Source organism: Phymastichus coffea, unplaced genomic scaffold (assembly GCF_024137745.1).
Source record: "Phymastichus coffea isolate CEN01 unplaced genomic scaffold, Cenicafe_Pcof_1.1 PCOF00004, whole genome shotgun sequence".
In the NCBI taxonomy this organism is placed as follows: domain Eukaryota; kingdom Metazoa; phylum Arthropoda; class Insecta; order Hymenoptera; family Eulophidae; genus Phymastichus; species Phymastichus coffea.
In genome coordinates this window covers 3,396,932-3,418,782 of record NW_026706815.1, presented here as the reverse complement: position 1 = coordinate 3,418,782, position 21,851 = coordinate 3,396,932, and the positions used below count along the sequence as shown (strand labels likewise).

Genomic DNA, 21,851 nt, shown 5'->3' with positions numbered 1-21,851 from the left:
TGAATTGGTATGTTGAGAATTACTAAGTTGTGTGAAGGATAGTACTTAACCCTTAAATTGCACACCTCATTTTGGCCACGTAACTGCTCAGTGGGGTAAATCTACCCCAGCCCGAAAAATATCGAATAAATCAGAGAATTTTAGATATTTTGCTATGAAAATTTTTTCTAGTATATTTCAAACGTTTTACTACAAAAAAAATATTCAGGTTAACAATTTTTAATGTTACACACACTGAAAAAAATTGTTGAAAAAAAAATTTTATTTATTGTTAAAAATTGTCTAGGGTAAATCTACCCCACATAGCAGTTGAGGGTTAAATAATTTCTGATACGTGTTATGTCATATCCCGCAAAAATTTTGAAATGGAATATATTAGGTGTACATAGGTATTTTATTTAAACAATCTAGTGAAATTGTTATGAATTAACTAAAATACCTTTTAAGCAACTTGTTTATTACATAAAGAACATAAAAGATACAGTTTCTTTTGAATATGATAAATAAAATTAATGTTATATTAGAACAAGCAACATGATTGCGACTAGAAATTTTTACTACAATTTTGGAATGATGATTTAGATTAGTTGGGTATATAAGAACTTTTTTTTTAATCAAGTTAAAAAATATCATATCCATGAAATATTTTATTTTTTCAGATGATTTAGATATTGCTCCAGATTTTTTTGAATATTTTCTTGGAACATATCCTATTCTTAAAGCAGACCCTACATTATGGTGTGTATCAGCTTGGAATGACAATGGCAAATCTGAATTGATTGATTCTGAAAGTACTCACTTGTTATATAGAAGTGATTTTTTTCCGGGATTAGGATGGATGCTTACTAAGAAACTTTGGATAGAACTTTCTTCTAAATGGCCTCAGTCGTAAGTTTTTCTGCTTCCTAATTTTTTATTATCAAATGATTGCTATAAGCATGATTAAAATAAAGTTAATTTTGTTTAGGTATTGGGATGATTGGATACGTCAACCAGAGCAAAGAAAAAATCGGGCTTGCATCAGACCAGAAATATCACGTACACGTACATTTGGAAAACTCGGTGTGAGCAAGTAAGTAGATGGTATGAATTGTGTTCTAGATAATTATTTATTTTATTAAATAATAAAATGTCTGTTAATTTAATTTTCGGACTGATACGTTTCATTCTTTCTATTAACAAAAAATACTTAAAGTTTCGACTATTTAAATGTGACGGAGATACATGCATCATGAATCAATAATATTAGGCAACGTCAGGAGCGATTTATCAACTGTATGTTTACAATCAACATCAAACATGTGACATATTTGAATTATTTTATTTGCAAAGTTATAGCTAAACCTAAAATTTCTTATGCGTCTCAATTAATTAAACCAAACAGAAAAATTTTTATTCCTTAGAACTATATTATATTTCATTGCGACGTTTTTTAGATGCTATCAGTAAGATTCATTCGCAGCCCATTACTAATTTTCAGCAATAGTGCAGATTCCATGTGTGTTTATATGACAGGCAATTTTTGATTTTGGGTCTGATGGCCTTCGAAGATATTAATAACACCTCTGACCACGTTTCACTCGGATGAATAGAAAAATACTCCATCTCTCCTTTTTGGGCTCTTTTTTGTGACTGTGCCTCTCTCAAATGTACCTCTCTATCTTTAACCAAATCTGAACATTAGATCTTCGGTATTATTGGATACTTTGGGTGATGTAAAGGGATTTAAATACAGAATCTGGCATCGCGTATAGATCCAAGAGTTATTAAGATAGATTGTGTCTATTAATGACACTATTATCGCCTCAATCACAATCATTATTAAGAGCCCAAAATTATTGAAAGAGTATTGTGTTCCATCAAACGCTATCCTCAGTCCACTCCTCTCAGCTATCCACTTTAGAATTATCGCAGCTTAATTTCGTGACAAAGACAACAGATTTGCGTTTGTAAACATATGCAATTAACAGTTAGTAATAGCTCATGTAAATAAAATAAAAAATTTGCTCACATGACTCGAGTTACCCATACCTCCAATGCGTATATCATCCACTGTCAATTTATCAGTCATTAATGCAGTATGAATCTACGCAAGTACTACACTGTATAAGAAGTGGTGTTACTTCTGAATGATATCAAAACTATAACAGGTGACTTTCTTTGATAAACTATCATCCTTGCAAGCGGATTTCGAGACTGGAAGCACATACGTGAGAAGTTAGAGGAAAGTTATGTTTTTATACTCTGGAAAAACAGTAATTTGAGATAAAGTTACGCTCACGTTTTGCCGAAATTATGAAGCTATGACGATGAACTTCAAGTATCTGTCTGATGGAGTCATGCCTTACCAGCACGAAGTAACCCTCAGGTACAGACAAAATACACAAATATCTATAACAACTCGAACGAAATTCGCTGGTGACGTCACGACCAATAAGCGAATTAGAATAAAATTTGATTTCTGTCCGCATAGAAAAATAGATAAGAGTAGGGGTAGATCTTTCCTATCAATTAATGTTAGCTAACTTAGTGGGGGGGGAGGGTAAATAACGACGAAAGTAGGAGAATCAAGGAGGGCACTGTAGCTTTCTAATTTACATACGGACCAGTGATGAAATATTCGGAGGGCGCTACCGATATCCAAATTAGCATACCGACCAATAATAGTATTTATTCTCGGAAAGAGGAGAAGAAAAGCGATCTTTGACCGCGAAAAGCCCATTCTCGTCCATTTTGCCGTTGTTCTTCTAGCCAGGAGTGATTGCGCCAGCATATTTCTCGCTAAGCAGCATTAATTGTGCTAATAAATTTTTTTCACGCTAATTTCGCTCGCCAAATTTTCAGCAGGAAAACCGTAAGTAGGCAAAGTGCCACTCATTACTAATAATCGCGGAGTGCGGGAGTGGACTTCTTGGTGCAGTAGGTCATCGCGACGCGTGGATCCGTCGATGCCGGCGCCTATTGTTTCGAGTGATTCGCACTGACCTTTCCCCCATTGCGTAGAATCGAACGTGAGTGTTAGGATCAGACGAATTAAAAGCAGTGATCCAATTATTCGCGTTGACCTTTCGCCAATATAGTAGTTATTGCGAATGTAGGTTTAGACGAATAAAATCAGTGATCCAATTATTCGCGCTGACCTTTCGCCAATATGGTAGTTTATTGCGAATGTTAGAAGTAGACGAATTAAAATCAGTGATTAAATTATTCGCGCTGATCTTTCGCCAAAATATTAGTTGTTGCGAGTGTTTGAATCAGACAAAGAAAATCGGTGATTAAGTTATTCGCGCAGACCTTTCACCAATATGGTAGTTTATTGCGAATGTTAGGCTTACGAGTAGACGAATGAAATCAGTGATCCAATTATTCGCGCTGACCATTCCGCCATCTTCGTCAATCAAAGACCGACCGGGAGAACATAAACTTTTCTATTATTTCGTGACCTTGCTATTACGTATAATTATGCAGAATCATATTGACCCTAATTAATCAGACCACATGCGTATGAATTATGAAATAAGTCAATAAAAGTGATTAATTGTTCTTTATAAAAATTTTTGCTTCTTGTTACCCTGCCTTATTTGCATGCTGATTATTTTCAGCCGTGAACGGTTATAATCGGGTAATACTGATTTGTATATTTTCGATTTCCACGATAGGTAACATACGCGCGAATTCGAACGGACTTCCGACCTGAAATAAAGAGTTATCATCTGAGCTGCCGGCATATCATAAACGAGGAGACAAAGAGGAAACGAATTGTTGGACACCGAGGTCTGGAGTAGAGAAGATCGCAAGTACCCATCCGTTTGCCCACCCTGCGCAGTCGCCATGAAAGCAAATCGGGATTCGCAACGACCCTTAGGCCCTATCCCCGACGATCGCCCTAGTCAAACGGCGGTCTGGCGCCCTAAATAACCGGAGGTAAAGAGCCAAACAGGGCTTGTGGCGGAAGAGGTTCGGTAGCGCGGTTAAGACCCCCGAATTTCCCCGCCACAATATATAAAGAGTGTACTGGTGTATCTATGTTTCGTCTACTGTTATGAATCGACACAGAAAGTCGTCCGGATGATGGTGGATGCGCGCCAAAAGGGCCTCAGCGACCATCACTCAACTACGTCTGTTCTCGACTGAGAGCAAACGTGGCACCCATCTTGCCGACATTTTTCTCATGTCCAATTTCTCATGCAAAATCTAAATGACTGTACCTTTTGAAATCCCTGTGGCCTCAACTACTTCGCGCAATTTTATTCTTTAGTCACTCAACACCATGTCGTGGATTTTATTAATCAATTCCGGTGTGCTCACGTCTACAGGATGGTCTGAACGATGTTCATCTGCAGTTAATGTACGGCCACGTTTAAATTCATTTATCCAATTGAAAATAGTTGCAAACACAGGAGCTGATACACCATGAACTGCATCTAACTCAGCTTTGATTGCATTCGGTATTAGGCCTTTTAAATAGAAATGTTTTATCAACGCTCGGAACTCACTTTTTTCCATTATTAACAAGAAACAGAATTGAAAAGTTGTTCAATTTAATCGACGATGAAAACGGAACTAACTACTAGATGAATCTGGCTCAAACTTCGGCAGCACTCTATTTAATAGTGACGCTTGCTGATGCAACAAAAGTTGAGATGCTTTGAGCGTCATCTCTTGGATTTTCTAAGGACATATTGATCCACTCTCGTACATAAGAGTTATGTGATCTGGTTAAATAGTCATAAACATTTTTTATTTTGTAAACTTGTGTTATTAATCCGTCGTTTATATTAAATACACAGGGCAACCATTTTTAGTCCCCGAAGCCAGTCTCAGTGTATGCAAAATAATTTAAGGTGTTAAATCTAAATCTTGTAATAGTGTTGGCCGTCCTTGGCCGATAATCCTTTCCCGCTATCACCAAATTCTTTAAGGGGGAGGTAAGGGAGGCGGTGTATCGCTCCCAGCAAGGCAGAAGAGGAAACGCGATCGCAATAAACATTCAAACCTTTTACCAACTAAATACGTTTATTATAAAATCGCTACCTTGAGCGATGACGAACAAAACAATCTATCAAACCTTAACCTAATACACAATAACTTCTTACCACTAAATGAGATGACCGGCACGTGAGCACCTTGCCATCTCACAACCGACTCGATACATAATAAAGAAAGAAAACTTAATCACTAATTCAGCTGTGCCAGCCCGCGAGAGCCTGGCACAGCGCACAAGTCGCGAATAGCCAAAAAGGTTAAAACCGATTAAGGAAGAGAAACGAGAGGAGAGAGTATGACCTGTTAATTGGCGAAGTCCTCAGGGCTGGCGAATTGATCGTCTTTCTGCCGGCCGGTGACCTCCTTCGATAATAATAAACTCGTGGACAAAGGGCCGCTCTCCAGAATACTTTGCTGGTGCGTTAGCTGATATGCTCTCGCTCGCAGGGTCACTTCCTTAATGCTCGCGAGAAGCGATGCAATAGTTCATGAGAGACTGCTTCTCACGCCCTCCCCACTCACTTGCCTAATCGGCGGCACGTGGCAACGCCAAGCGTGGCCAGTGTCGCGCGCCTAGCTGCACTATAGTTGCACTATAGCAACACTCTTTCTTTCTCTCTCTCTCTCTCTCTCTCTCTCTCTCTCGCTCGATGACTAACGAGAGAATTAGACTCCTGGCCACTAATACTGCTGCTGCTCTCTCTTTCTTTCTTGATGAAGAGAGAAACCGATGCTGAAACAAAAGTCTGGCATCAGGCACGAAACATACGTGCGCCAGATGCCCGCCATGAGCCCTTGCCGATGTCGGAGAGAGAGAAGGAACGCACGGTGTAGGCTATGACCAACCTACACCGTTACAATCTGGATTCAAATATGCTCCATTACCATAAGTATTTGGGTATCCTTACCTCAAAGTTGACTGTTTAAAAACTTTTCTCATATCAGAATTTTTTATTTTACTGCAAATTCAAACAAAATATTGGAAAGAGCAAGTTTTGTACTTTTACAAACATTATCAATTTTTCTTTATTGGAATTTTATAAGCTGCGCTCTCGTAGTTTGAAATAGTGAAAATTTGAGTTATGAATAGTACCTCAATACAGACGATTGTTTTCAGGTCTGTACTTATTGATTATATTGTCTAATTTTGATCAGAAAATCACAGTTTAAAATGAAATCTACTTTGACAACACTTAACTTTGAATCCTGGGAACCTCAATCCTACGACAGTAGGTTGAGGTTTTATCTGATATCTCAAGATCTCTTTCTACATCCTGTACTTCTTGTGGCTCAAAGTCGTAATAAGTATTCCTTTTAATAAATTCATAGCCTGCATCATTAAGATTTTTTTGCATAGAATCCTTGTTATTTCATTTCAATTCACCTTTGTTTAATTCCTCGCCGTTATTATTAAGGCTCAGCGATCAGTATTGTGTACACTTTCACCATGCGCCTTATATTGTACATCTTTTTCAGTCGCCATAAATTACCAGACCCAGCTGAGATAGCCTAAGGAGAGAGAGAGAGAGAACGCTACAGTCGGGAAACGAGAGGAGACGTTGCAGTTGAAAAAAGAGAGAGAGAGAAATAGAAAAAGAGAGAAAAAGAGAGCGCACGTAAGTACACACTATGCAGTTATAGGCAGGCAGGCGACGCGCGACCAATTTTGTCATACGCCGTAAAAAACTGGGCTAATGAGGACAGTTCACGAGAGCGCGGTCGCTGGCCGCGCGAGAGTATTGCGTTGCATCACTCAACGTCAGCCAATAATATAGGTCAGCCAACCAAAAGAATAACCTTGCGCTGCCGATTATCTTGGCGGTTGTTCTTCCCTGCGAAGAAGAGGTTGGCTGCCTTCCGTCAAAGCGTGCACCACCGGCAGCAGCGTCAACGACGAGAAGCTGGACAGTCGGCTTGCCCTACAGTTACCACCTTCGCTTCCCAAGGATCATCGAGGAGAAATAAAGGTCAGGTTATCCCTCTCTCTCCCAATTGCTTTCTCTCTCGCAGTGATGTGCCACCCCGCGAATTTATAGGTAGCCGAGTGATCACTTACCGGCTACCTTTGTTTAATTCCTCGCCGTTAATTATATGTATTACGTGTTTGATTTAGTTGTAAGTGTGCAGTAGCCAGGCGATCACTCGTCGGCTACTTTACAAGTTTCTTTGTGTTAAAATAAGTCGCGTTTGTTATTCGATTAGTGTACATAATGTTGTAGCCGTATGATTAATGTGTTTGGATTTTTGATTAGTTTTAGCGCGCGTTTGTTTTGAATTATAAGGTAATAATAAGGTTTTGTCATTTTATATTAATAAAGTGGTTTATTTACTCACCTACTCTTCCGATTGCGTCTAGAGCGAAAGGGCCTCTCTTGCCCTTCCCTTTAAAAATAGGTAGTAACGCGTCAAAACTGTTAATTCAAACTGAAAAATGCTAACTCATTTTTTGTAGAGTTTCAAGCTTCCGAGATAAAAATGAAAAACTTGAAGTTTTGATTACTAATTTTTAATATTTTTTTTTCAAACAAATCGCTCCAACTTCGCTAAAATTGAGCCGAATCAGGCGATTTTTCAAAATGCGTGTAATTACCTAGTGTACACGTTAAGCTTGTAAAAAATTTAATATTTAATAACTGTAATTATTTATTTATATCTGAGTGAATAAGATCAGGTCACACTGTTTTAATATTTTTAACAGCAAAAAGTATGCAGAGAGGTTCGGATCTGATATGACTTTCAGCGAAACATTTGTTCGTTGATATTTAAGGACGATTTCTACAAAGTTTCAAACCAATTCAATAAACAATGACAGAAATAGAGTTTTTTAACCAAAGCTGTTCGCGCGCACGGTAAGGCACGGCTGCTCCGAGTGAATCGAAAGAAAAATGGCGCGTGACGGCAGCGTCTCGATGGAAAGATTACTGCTTGCGCTTCATGTGTTTTAACACAATAATTCTTGGGAACATGCAAAAAACAAAACACAGGATCACCTCACACGCGAGTACTGTTATGGTTTTCAGCTACTCTTGACTACTGTCAACGTATAAATAAAACGAAGGTGACTCACTAACACCTTTTTTTTCATGACCGTATGCTTTCAAATTCTGTGTGAAATTAATTAAGCTGTGTACGGTTGATAAAATAAAGTGAAATATAGGTAGTAAATTGAACAAAGGACGAAAAAAAAATGAAAGACGAGAAATGATGAAAAAGAAATGTCGCAAAGCTTTTGAGAAATGAGGTAAATAGAGCATTTTTTAATTTGCTATCGAAGGCAAAAAAAGTTAGAAAGATGGATTTTTGTATAGGAATTTAGAGTATAAATCTGTACCTGGAAAGAAATTCGTTGAGAAAATCGTCACTAAAATGACGAGCTGCTGTCTGAAAAAGTGTTTTGATAAAATAAATATCAAAGGACAAAGAAGTATGTTTGATAAGTTCTGGAAGAGCGAAAGTTCCCATGTGCAAAATATTATGCTCGAAAATATGATTGAGCAAACTGATTCTTCAAAAGATCGTAAGCGATCGAAATGAAATTTTAAGGAAAAAGAGAAGAAATATGGTTAAACAAAAAATAATTACTGGAAAAATGGACAATGACAGGAGAAAGTATAAAAATCGAGTTGTAAAATAAACAGAAGACGTTAAGACTTCAACTTTTATGCTTCGGAACTAGAATGGACCAACAAGAAAACCGAACGCAATAGATATTTATATGGTCAATTTAGTGCCCTAAATTTAGCAAAAATATTGAAAAAAATCTTGGTTACTTTTTTGATCTTCAAATTTAACTTTGAAGGTCAAACAATGAAAATGCGGATTTAAGCTTGAAAATTGCTTATCTACATTTTATGAGTCGCTAAATACAATAAAATAAGTAAAATAATTCTAGTGACTTCCTTAACCTTGAACTTTGAAGGTCAAAGTATGAAAATGTGTATTTGCGCTTAAAAACTTCAAAATTGGTGTACCTAGATTTTATCTGCTATAGTAAATCCAAATATTAGTAAATAAATTTAACTACCTCACTGACTTTGAAGTTTGAAGATCGATTTGTGAAAAAAATAATCTTATCTGAAAATCAATAAACAAACTTTTTTGGTACGGTGAGGTGACAATAGATCTATCAAAATAGTCTTGTTATCTTTGTTTAGTAAGTTCAGGATATAAGTACTGAATGATAACATATGTATTTGAATGTTTTTTATTGTGTAGTATCTAGAAGTAATAGCTATGTCAAGGTCAATTTTTTTTCATTTTAATTCTATAAAAACGTTTCTCTGTGCACTTGTGGAAAAACCTGATTTTATAGGTGAACTCCAGGTAAAAGTATCGGAAAATTGTCATTTTTAGTAGCATCTGACAACAAGATTTATTTATTTAATTTTGTCACACTTCCACGTATATATTGTAATTAGCATAGTAGTTGTTCGTTATTTTTATTACATTTTGCTATTCATGAAGTGTTTCATCAATTATCCTTGAGATAATGGCTGACGAAGCTTGAAGCGGCGAATCTGAGCCAGAGGAAAGAGCCCTGACGATGAAACAACATATGGTATTGATTTAGAAGATTTAGAAGATGTGTAGTATATCGAATATCAAATTTATGAAGACTCGTGGTTTTTTCCGTCAATAAAGGATTTCAACGGTACCTCTGAAATCAATTAAAACATCAATGCAGCAGGTTATACACCTACAGACTTCTTCAATTATTTTTTCAACTCCTCACTGATTGAAATGATTATTGAAAAAACTAATCGTTATCATTTTCAAAATCCTGGAATTCAAAGTAACCATATGAAGCTTTGAACTCCCCTCACGAAAGATGAATTCAAAATTTTCTTGGACTTTTGGTTCTCATGGGACATGTTCAGAAAGGCGAATTGCATAGTTATTGGACAATTGATCAATTAGTACAAACTCCAATTTTTCGTCAGATGATGTCTTGTGACAGATACTTGCAGATTTTGTGTTATATTCATTTTCACGACAATGAAAATACGACATTGGATATTGCAGGTCATACTTTAGAGAAAATCAAGCCAATAATTGATTTTCTTCAATCTAAATTTTCAGCAGCTCTCACTCCAGGGAAAAAAAGTCTGTATTAATGAAAGTCTATTACTTTGCAAAGGACGGCTTAGATTCAAACAGTATATACGTTTGAAGAGAAATCGGTTTTACATCGAGCTGTTTGAGCTAGTTGACTGTGAAACAGGATTCATTTTAAACTTTATTGTGTATACCGGAGCAGATACTGACTATAGAAAGTTCAAATTAGGTGATACTGGAGATATTGTTGCCCACTTTTTAGAATCGTATCATCGTCACAGTCGCGTTGTATATGTTGACAATTGGTACACATCTCCTGCTTTAGCGGAATATTTGCATAATCAAGAACCTGGTCTATGTGGGACAGTAAGAGCAAATAGGAAGAAAATGCCAAAACTGAAAAATAAGTTATGACGAGGACAAATACAAGTTGCTCACACTGATGTCTAGATGGCAATGAAATGGGAAGAGAAAAGAAGTGTGCATATGTTGTCAACTGTGCACGAGGTTGATTTTTATCCAACTGGTAAGAAATAAAATATAGTAGATGTAGACCACGTAGACAGACAACTATCCATTACTGAAACTGTACGAAAAACAATGAAATAGTACCGCAAACTATTTTTTCATCTAGTGGATTTGTGCTTCTCAAACGTTCACGCCATGTATAAAATGAGAAATGCAGGATCTTCTTCATTTCCAGAGTTTCGATTAGAGGTTGTCAGGACTTTGTTGAAGTGTGTTTCTGAGAGCATTCCTTAAAACGTTAGTCACCCTAATCGATTAATTGGACGTCATTTTCCGAAGGACAGTACACGACGAAGATGCCGCTTATGCAGTTTGTGAAAGATAACGCGAAGAACCTCGTACATTTGTTCTACATGTGATATTCTTCTGTGCGTAATTATGCTTTACAATATTATGTTAATATCATCTTTTATTTATAATATTGTTCGTACTATCGTGGTTTGTCGCGTTAATGAGTAAGAATTTGTTTCAATTTTGAAAAATGCTTATGAATATTAACTTTGAAATAAAATTATAAATGAATATCTATGATTATATGAATTGGATTTCAAGGAAAGATAGACTTTACCCTAGTTTCTCATAGCGCGAAGTGTTCTATGAGTTGAGCGTAAATTACAATAGGAAAGAAAGAATTTGCTCAGTTAATCACTTGAGAGAAAGAACATAGGTATAAGCCAAGTTTATTCGATCTCGAGTGCTCACTTTGCAAGGCTAGGAGTGAATGCTAGCCTGTGCAAAAATCAGCGTATTTATACACAGATTTTCCCGCCTATTTTAGTAGGACAGCCCCCTTCGAGTTGTTTACGCAATTGTGCCAAATCATTTTTTCTAATTTACAAGAGAAAATACTATACAGCGATAACGAAGTTCTAAAACATGTAAAATTTACAGAAGTAGATGTGGATTATTTAAGTATAATTTACACTTTACGCAAAAAGTATAGTCAAAAGTTATTAACCAATAAAGTTAGTTAATATAATCCTATATATGAAAAGTGATGGCTTGGCGAGTGAAGTCATTTTATTCGTGATTTGATTGGCTGAGAGATGGTCACGTGAGCACCTGTACCAGAAGTGGCTATTATAGTGTGATGTGTTAATTGATGTGCGCATTAATTGATGTGCGCATTGTCTTGCGCAGTAACAGTCGATGGCTGTATATGCATATGCATTGGCACGCAGTAATTAGTTCCGGGTGTTTAAGCTGATTTAATCTATTGTAATCGTCGACATCGTCGCTTAAAATTTTAAAATATTTATTTTAAAAGTTATTGCGACTGTTGAAGGTGAGTATAAAACAAAAATTTTGTACTAAATATATAATTATTTTTTAAACTTTTTTGTGGTAGGTTAGGGTGACCGCGTGTCATTTTTTAGTTTTTTCCAATCTGATTGAATTCAAAATTTGTTTATAAAGTCACGTAAAAAATTAAATTTATACAATCACAACTTGAGTGCATTAAATAAACACATGTTCATCTTAAATATTTTTATACCAATAACTTTTAAGTGCAAAAATCACGTGAAAAATTAAAATCACAACAACGTGATTGCATTAAATAAACACATGTTCATCTCAACTATTTTTCGCACATTCACACGTTAGTTAACAAAAATCTAAACTATGTTATCGCACTGCATTCGCACGTTATTTAAAAAAATAATATATATTACATAATAAACAAACCAATTTATAGAAATATTGATTTTTGCACTTGAAAGTTATTGGTATAAAAATATTTAAGATGATATAAAATATTTAAGATGAACATGTGTTTATTTAATGTATTCAAGTTGTGATTGTATAAATTTAATTTTTTACATGACTTTATAAACAAATTTTGATAAACAAATTTTGAATTCAATCAGATTGAAAAAAAACTAAATGATTTTATTCTCAGATAAATTACAAATTTTATGTACATGTATTAGACAACGGAAAATATGGATTATCAGCAAGACGGAGGTAATCCTAACGCTGGACTTTGTGCTGGAGTCAATGGTCAGCAAGGTAGAGGTAATCCAAACGTTGGACTTCGTGCTGGAGTCAATGATCAGCAAGGTGGAGGTAATCCAAACGTTGGACTTTGTGCTGGAGTCAATGGTCAGCAAGGTGGAGGTAATCCAAACGCTGGACTTGCTGCCGTAGCTAACATTCTCCAGGATCAGGACGATATGAATAGTAATCCTAATGAAAGTGGTGGAGAGGGCGAAGAGCTTTTACCTTTCACTACCAATGAGCATTTCAAAGAACTAAGGGATACAGATAGAATGGCGTAAGTGATGGTCTGAATTTTTTTTAATTATTACAATTAGTGGTAGTTAATTAATGGTAATGTTTTTTTTTTCAGTGAGATTGTTGCTTACGTTGATGAAGTTCATGCTCCTGCAGTAGTAGGATCGAGAGAGAAAATTGATTTATTCAAATTTACTTTGAATAACGCTAATGGCAGTAGAATCCAATGCTTGGTATGGGGCAAAGCCCTGATTCATCGACATGTTGCTTCTATTACCATTGGAAAGGTAAACGTACTATGGAATTGATTTCTGTCTTTTTCAATTATTGTAATTACTAAACATTTTATATTTTTCGATTCAGATTTTTCATGTCGAAGGAGCAACTGTGAAGTCTGTAGCATCAAATTTCTTCAAGGAATCCAAAAAGTTGGTTCCCTTTGAGTTGCTGATTAAAGATGTTACCATTTTAGAGCATATTGGTGATTACAATCCAAACCAAGCAAATTTGGAAATGAATATTCAAGAGGTTACTTTTGCAGATGTAGGAAAAAGTGAAGGCTTAGTCCGTGAGTATTTATTTTTTACATTTAGTCATTTTTTCATTTTTAATCGATATAATAATTCAATAATTTTTAACAGGCATCGAAGGCAACATCAAGTTCAAGTTTGCGAAGACTGAGAACAAATACACAAAGGAAGTTTGTGGCTGCGGAGCCATTACTGATGGATATGCCAAGGTCTGTGTGAACATAAGCAACTATACCGGTATAACCTTTGGCAAAGGAGTTCGTGTCATAGTAATCGGTGAAGTTGATACATCTGGTATGTATAAAATAACCCAACAAAATAATAATACATAACACCTTATAATATAATAAAAACATGGAATTTATATTTCAAACTTTCAAATTCATTTAATCTGCATCTATTTTAATGTGATTCGTTTAATTGATACTTTTCAGGGGCTGGACCAATCACTATAAAATGCAGGGATGAAAACTCAATCATCGTAGTTCCTGGAGCTCCGGTTATGTCAGCTGCTCAAGTGGCTCTTGGTGTTAAAACTCCAAAACGTGGCCATGAATAGTTCTGCTTTCAATTTATGTTTCTTCAAATCATTCCAGTTTTCATTTAGCGTTATGATCATTATTTATTTTCACTATTTATTTTTTTCATTTAAATGTAAATTTCAAATATGTCATATAACAAATTAGCATTATAATTAGGTATCATTACCATTCAGTATTTTTCTTATCATAAATTAGTTAAAGTGCTCCAAACCTTTTCTTTAAATACTCTACGATCTACAAAACTTCTCAAGATTTTTTAATGTGCCAAATGTTAAAAATTAAAGTTAGCTTTAAATGTATATAAAATATACAACTACTGTAAATTGTAACTGTAACATTGTAAAAATGTATAATAATGTGTAAACCTAATATTTATATGATGTACAAATGTAGATTCAGATAGGTTTTTAACGATTATGCAATAATTTGCATATCATATTTTTTTATAAGGTAAAGATTATAACGAATTTAATTCATTCGTTATGTCTCTCTCTTCCCACGCATGCATGTACACAATTTATATACTTGTACTATACTTGAATTTACATTATAATGTACAGCAGCCTGCAGCAGCCGACAACGCCGAAGTGTAAGGTAAGAGAGAGAGCCCGGCATGTCTACTCATGTGCGTACAAGCAGAGAGAGTCGCGCTCACATGTATGCGCGTATGCGTGTGGTCGCGCTGCCGAAAAGTGCGATAAGGGAGTGGGGACGCCTCTCGCGGCAATTGACTGGCAGACGTAACGCGGGCGACACGTGTCTGGACGCGCAAGGGCTTTTCCTTTCTTTTTTTGCATTCGCCGCGATTTAGCGTTCGTCAACTTGTCCTCTTTACTGGAGAGTTTGGACCTTCATTGTCTAGGAGTGTTTGGTGAGCGCGTACCGTAGTGCGGCGGTTTGATAGAGTGGTGTGCGCGTGCTGGGACCTAGCGCTAGACGGACCCGCGCTTCTTCACCACTGCAACCGGCGTCCGGGAACGCCGTCTGGCGAGCGGATACTCTTTGCACAGAGGGCCTGGCCATTGCCATTGTATTGTGAGTACCTACTCGTTTGGCTCTCTCTTGCTGGCTTGCCGCTTCTCTCTCTCTTTGCCGACTTACTGCTCTGTGTACTTTCCCTTGGGCGCTTTGTATAAATTATTATTTTATCCTTATTCTCTGTGTTTCTCTAATTTTGCGCACGACTCTCGCTCCCTATCCTTAGCGAATTCTCTGCGCTCGCCGCTACTTTTCGCGCCTTTCAGCCACTGCTACCTGCGACGCTCTACGCGGGCCACGAGGCTGCCTGATATTGTGGCTAATCGAAGGGCTTGGCCACACGTGCACCAGCGTACTAGCCTCGTGGCATTCGTAACTGGTAAAGCCGAGCTGTCAATCATTTTATCCTCTCAATTATAACGACGAGTTAGCTAAAACCCCGTTATATTGGCGCCCAACCTCTGATTTGGCAACTTTTCTTTGTGTGGCAGATAGCGCGACGAGAGGAAATCTTTGTGAGCGCAAACGTTTCTCGAGAATTCCAGCGCCTACGGAATTCGAAACTCGGCGCGGACAATAACAACGTGCGCGCCTTCCCCCCTTTGTTTACGCGCGAGAGTCAGAGACATTCGCCGACCATGTGAAGTGGCTCACATTAATTTTAAAAAGACTCAACGAGGCAGGCCTTACGATAAACCGTAAGAAGTCAAAGATTTGCATGCCCGAGATTCGCTACCTCGGCGTGCTAGTTAATCGTGACGGCTGTCGCCCTGACCCTGAAAGGGTACAGCCCATTTTAGACTACCCTGCGCCGAGGAATTTGCGACAATTACGTCGTTTTCGCGGCATGGCCTCTTGGTACCGCAAATTCCTAGGAGATTTTGCGACCGTAGCCGAGCCTCTTACTTCACTTACCCGAAAAGATTCTACCTATGTGTGGACTGACGAGCATTGGGCGGCTTTCGAACAAGTAAAAGCCTTACTTGCGTCGGCACCCGTTTTGGCCAGGCCTGATTTCAACGCGCCATTCATTGTGGAATGCAACGCCAGTGATACCGGCCTAGGCAGTGTTCTTCTCCAGAAAATTGGCGGGGAAGAACGTCCTCTTTGTTTCGCTAGCCGTGTCCTCACAGCCACTGAACGAAGGTTATCGGTGACGGAACGTGAATGCCTCGTAGTCATTTGGGCGATAGAAAAATTCCGACCATATATTGAAGGCTATCACTTCACAGTCGTGACCGATCACCATAGCCTCGTCTGGCTGCAAAATTTGAGGAGCCCAAACGGCAAGCTGGGCCGATGGTCGTTGCGCCTACAGGCCTACGACTTTGACATCGTCCATCGAAAGGGCACAGACAATGTCGTTCCTGATGCACTGTCTCGTATGTACGAGACCGACGAGGACGTCGAAATTTCCCTCGCCTCCCTCAATGTCGACGAGCCCTCTAAGGATAAGTGGTATTTGTGCAAGTTCAAGCAAGTAGCCGACGAGCCGCGGGCTCATCCCTATTGGAAAATTGTCGGTAGCCGCTTGTTCGTCTACCGGCCGGACCCTATCGTCGACGACTTGATGGGCTACGACGAGGAAGCGTGGAAGTTAGTGCTTCCGCGGGAACAGCGCGAACAGGTTCTCGCGGAATGCCATGATGAGCCTACGGCCGGTCATCTCGGCCGCTATAAGACCCATCAAAGGGCAGTGCTCCGCTATTATTGGCCAGCCCTTTACAAAGACGTTGCACATTTCGTACGCAACTGTCAAGTTTGCCAGCAAATAAAAGTCGAGCAAAAGCCGCCTGCAGGACTTATGGGTAAACATATTGTTACCCGTCCATGGGAGGTTGTCTGCGGCGATCTGATGGGTCCTTTCCCTCATTCGCCTCAAGGCCATGAACATCTATTGATTTTCATGGATGTTTTCACTAGGTGGATAGAATGCATCCCAGTGCGTAAGGCCAATGCCAAGACAATTAAAAAGGAAATTAACCATCGCATTTTCTTACGTTTCGGGATTCCGGAACAATTCCTGTCTGATAATGGCACGCCTTTTAAAAACACGATGGTTGATTCGTTTTTGGAGGCTCATGGAGTCGTCCATGGGACCTGCGCTCCGTATTCACCGAAATCAAACCCGACGGAGCGGGTCAATCGCACGGTCAAGACCATGATTGCCGCATTCATCGAGAATCACACTCGATGGGATGAGCTGATCCACGAGCACGCGTTTGCATATAACACGGCCATCCATGAAGCTACTCGCTCTAGCCCGGCTTTTCTTAACTACGGGCGACACCCGGAGCCGCCAAATAACGCTCGACGCACGGAGGAGCGCGCGGCAGTCGAACAGCTCGAGGCTGTCGCTCGAGCCGACTGGCACTCCCGCTTGAGCAAACTCGACGATTTTCGAACAAACGCGCTCGAAAACTCCAAGACTGCTCAAGCCAGGCAGGAGAAGTACTACAACCAGAAACATCGTAACATCGATTATGGTGTGGGCGATAAAGTATGGGCGAGAAATCGCGTGCTCTCCTCCGCGGCCAAGGCCATAGCTGCTAAGCTTTGTCCTAAATACGCAGGGCCCTTTATTGTAACGACTCGCCTCGGCATGAACTCGTATCAACTCCGAACGGAAAACGGGGTTGATATCGAAAAGGTGGCCGTATGCGACTTAAAGCCTTGCTTCGATGACGAGCAGTTTCCTATAGACGAGACACGTAACGGCGGAGACGACTCTGAAAGAGAAACCGAAAAGTTCTTGGGTGACCAGGCCGTTGAGCAGTCTAACACTCGTGAATCAGTGTTGGCCCCTTTGCCCTCTCCAACGGCTAACACCTCGACTCAGCTTAATAAGAGTCAGGCCTTGCCAGATCCGATAGGGGCTGTTCCGCGCAAGCGAGGACGGCCACTTGGCTCGAAAAAGGCGGCCCCGCCACCTGTCGCGGCTTCGCCCCGACGCTTACGTGCGAGAAACAAGCGCGACGCTTAAGCTTTGTTTTTTTTTGCCGCTCCCGGCTACTCCTACTTCTGCCTTTAACCCTTCTCACAGCCTATGCTTCCTGCTGCTTATGCCCGCTTGAGCTTGCCGCTAATTTCTTCTTCTATGCCCCATATCACTCCATCATTCCAACGCTTTACAGAGAATGTGGCCGACTAAGAGAGATCAGGAGAAAGTCACCCTCACCCTAGTGGGACCGATGGAAGTGATGCTGAGGCTCCAGAACTGGGTTGCCCAGCAACTCTTGTCGTTGGGCGATCCCCAAGACACTCCCACACCCGGAGCCCCCAGCATCAGCGATCTCCTGCAGTGCTGGACGCAAAGGCAAGGCCAACCGGCGGACAACAATACTCCCGCATCAGCCCCAGTCTGAGGACGTATGCTGATGGGCGGCACTGCCTCCTCCTCGACTCCAGAGGCACTGGCCCAAGGAGCCCAGGACACAGCGGACGTCAGCTGGCCGGACCGCTGGGCCGCCGTGGAGGCTGCTGCGCGCAGCGCCCGCCGAGCGAGGCTGGCTGCCGAGCAGGCCGAGTGCCTGGCATTTCAGGACGTCCTGAACTTTTCGGAACATCCTGACGCCCGCGTCAGGGCCTGCGCCTCCTCGGACTTTGTCAGGAAGGTCGAGAGAGAGCTCGAGAAGAAGGCCTTCCTGGCAGAGGCAGCCACTCGATGGATAGAGGCAAGAAGGGCCCAAGACGAGAGCGCTCGCCTTGCGGCTGAACAGGAGCAGAAGCGCCAAGAGCTTTTGGTCCTCCAAGAGAGGATCGAGGCCCTCAACCTTCGGGCCTCGACCTTACTAGGTGCCCCCGGCTCTTCTGGCACCGCCTTTAGCGACCGACGATCCTCTCTCGGCTCGGCCTCCCAGAGGATCGCCCGCCCTCCTGGCACTGCCCCAAATGCAGCAGGATCAGCTGCTCAGAGCAACGGGCCATGGACCAAAGAGCAACGCCTTGAAGCAGCCAGGGCGGCCCAAGACGACCGCCGGACGTACTGCGCGGCCAACGGAAACTTGGTCCCTCAGTACTTTGCCATGCTCAACCGCTTCAAGGAACAGCCTTGCGGCAAATTCGAGGGTCCTACTCCTACAAAATACGGGGTACGCTTCTGCTCCGGTTGCAATCTGACTTCAGTGTCAAGATCAGATAACTGCCCGAATTTCTTTCAACATTGGAAATTCGAGCAGGGCCTGGAGCAGAAGTACGATTACTCCGCCGAGCTAGGGCCCCGAGGCGCTCCTCGCTAAGACTATCTCACCACCGTCTTCTCGCCGTCGCCAAAAGGAAGAAAGAAGATTGCGTCTTCGGCGCCTAGACTTGGACACGGCCCTGCCTTAATTAAGAGAAGAAATAGAAGATTGCGCCTTCTGCGCTCGTTTTCGTTTACGGCCGTGCCTATTCAATTCCTCCTATTTTATGTTTTGTACCCTTACGCTTTTCCTCGCGCCGTTGCGCGTATAAGCTATGTCTCGTTTTAAAACCCTTCTTGTAAAAAGAGAGAGAGAGAAAACATATCCACATAATAATCCTTTTTTTTTACTTTAAGAAATAAAATGCTATTTTGCTTCATAACTGAAGTTTACCCTTTCTTTTCCTTCTTCAAGAGAGAGACTACCTTTCGAGTTGGTACCGCTCCCGTTACCAACGTCTGGGGGAGGGGCATATAACGAATTTAATTCATTCGTTATGTCTCTCTCTTCCCACGCATGCATGTACACAATTTATATACTTGTACTATACTTGAATTTACATTATAATGTACAGCAGCCTGCAGCAGCCGACAACGCCGAAGTGTAAGGTAAGAGAGAGAGCCCGGCATGTCTACTCATGTGCGTACAAGCAGAGAGAGTCGCGCTCGCATGTATGCGCGTATGCGTGTGGTCGCGCTGCCGAAAAGTGCGATAAGGGAGTGGGGACGCCTCTCGCGGCAATTGACTGGCAGACGGAACGCGGGCGACACGTGTCTGGACGCGCAAGGGCTTTTCCTTTCTTTTTTTGCATTCGCCGCGATTTAGCGTTCGTCAACTTGTCCTCTTTACTGGAGAATTTGGACCTTCATTGTCTAGGAGTGTTTGGTGAGCGCGTACCGTAGTGCGGCGGTTTGATAGAGTGGTGTGCGCGTGCTGGGACCTAGCGCTAGACGGACCCGCGCTTCTTCACCACTGCAATCGGCGTCCGGGAACGCCGTCCGGCGAGCGGATACTCTTTGCACAGAGGGCCTGGCCATTGCCATTGTATTGTGAGTACCTACTCGTTTGGCTCTCTCTTGCTGGCTTGCCGCTTCTCTCTCTCTTTGCCGACTTACTGCTCTGTGTACTTTCCCTTGGGCGCTTTGTATAAATTATTATTTTATCCTTATTCTCTGTGTTTCTCTAATTTTGCGCCCGACTCTCGCTCCCTATCCTTAGCGAATTCTCTGCGCTCGCCGCTACTTTTCGCGCCTTTCAGCCACTGCTACCTGCGACGCTCTACGCGGGCCACGAGGCTGCCTGATATTGTGGCTAATCGAAGGGCTTGGCCACACGTGCACCAGCGTACTAGCCTCGTGGCATTCGTAACTGGTAAAGCCGAGCTGTCAATCATTTTATCCTCTCAATTATAACGACGAGTTAGCTAAAACCCCGTTATAAGATATTTAAAGAAAATATAATTTTGTATTTATTGTTTATGACATTTTTTGTACTAGAGTTGTGTAGTGGAATAAAACTCAAATAAAAAAATTTTTTGATAGTAGTTACTGATAATAAATATTTGTTATCGACCCTTTAAGAAGTTTTAAATTAACGAGTTGAATTTTGTGGCAATGAATTATTATAAACAAAAATTTATTGATATTGGTATACCGGGATCATATTTTTAAGATTGTTAAGAATCTTAATATAATTCTAAAAAAAGGTTCTTTTTTTTCTATTCAGTTTATCAATCATTCAAAATTATGATTCATCAAGCAGTGACCTTAACCTCATTCAACGTTGTTTACTCCGTCTTTGTGAACACGCGACACGCTACTCCATAGCCATTGAATTTTTCTGTTAATAATATCTACATCGATAAGTAAGTGCCGTTTCTTTATTGTTATATAGTGCAAAAAGATTTAATTTTTTTTAATAATAATTATCAGCCAGTATAGATGATTATGTGTGTTATTATGGTATACGTCAGGGTTATTTTGAAAATTATAACCTTTCTTTCTTAATTTTTCTTAAAACTTTGTAAAATAAATGCAATTTTTTAAAACATTCGAGAAATTATTTTATTAATATGATAGCAACAACATTCAAATTTAAATGTGTACATTCAATTTTTATAATTTGATAATTGCACATGATCATCTAACAAAAACATCAGTATCATAGAGAGAGTTAATACAAACGTAAGTATATATGTTTAATATTTTCCAATAACAACTTCATTTATTCATTAATATTGGGAGTACAAATAGAACATCGCCGTTTTTTCTAATAATTTGAGGTTTTATTGTAAAAAACTCGTTACAATCTTATTCTTCAAAATAATTTCCATCCTTAGTCACAACTTTTTTCCATCTTTCTGGCAGCTTCTGAATTCCTCTTCGAAAAAACTGTTCATCTTTTGACGCGATCCACGAATCGATCCAATTTTTGGTTTCTTCGTAAGAACGAAAGTGCTGTTCGGCCAGGTCATGCGTCATCAATCGGAACAAGTAGAAATCAGAAGGGGCGATGTCAGGAGAGTACGGCGGGTGCGATAGGATGTCCCATTTCAAAGTTTCCAGGTATGTTTTCACGACCTTGGAAACATGTGGCCGAGCGTTGTCATGCAGAAATATGACCTTGTCGTGCCTTTCCGCGTACTTTGGGCGTTTTTCCTTTAACGCTCGACTCAAACGAATCAATTGCGTCTGATAGAGGGATCCTGTGATGGTTTCGCGTGGTTGCAGGAGTTCATAGTAAATTACGCCAAGCTGGTCCCACCAAATACACAGCATCAGCTTCAAGCCATGAATGTTTGGTTTCGCTGTCGAAGT

At 40.2% G+C, this 21,851-nt stretch overlaps 1 protein-coding gene across 3 annotated transcripts in view; it reads left to right on the top strand.

The window, feature by feature from the left end:
- Window positions 1-21,851, top strand: part of LOC131666716 (alpha-1,3-mannosyl-glycoprotein 2-beta-N-acetylglucosaminyltransferase) — a 651,543-nt gene that overhangs the window by 419,689 nt on the left and 210,003 nt on the right. For all 3 annotated transcript variants that reach the window (XM_058939594.1, XM_058939578.1, XM_058939586.1), the window contains exons 7-8: window positions 660-888; window positions 968-1,072. In XM_058939594.1, the coding sequence (XP_058795577.1) occupies window positions 660-888; window positions 968-1,072 (334 nt within the window). The remainder of the gene's footprint in view (window positions 1-659; window positions 889-967; window positions 1,073-21,851) is intronic.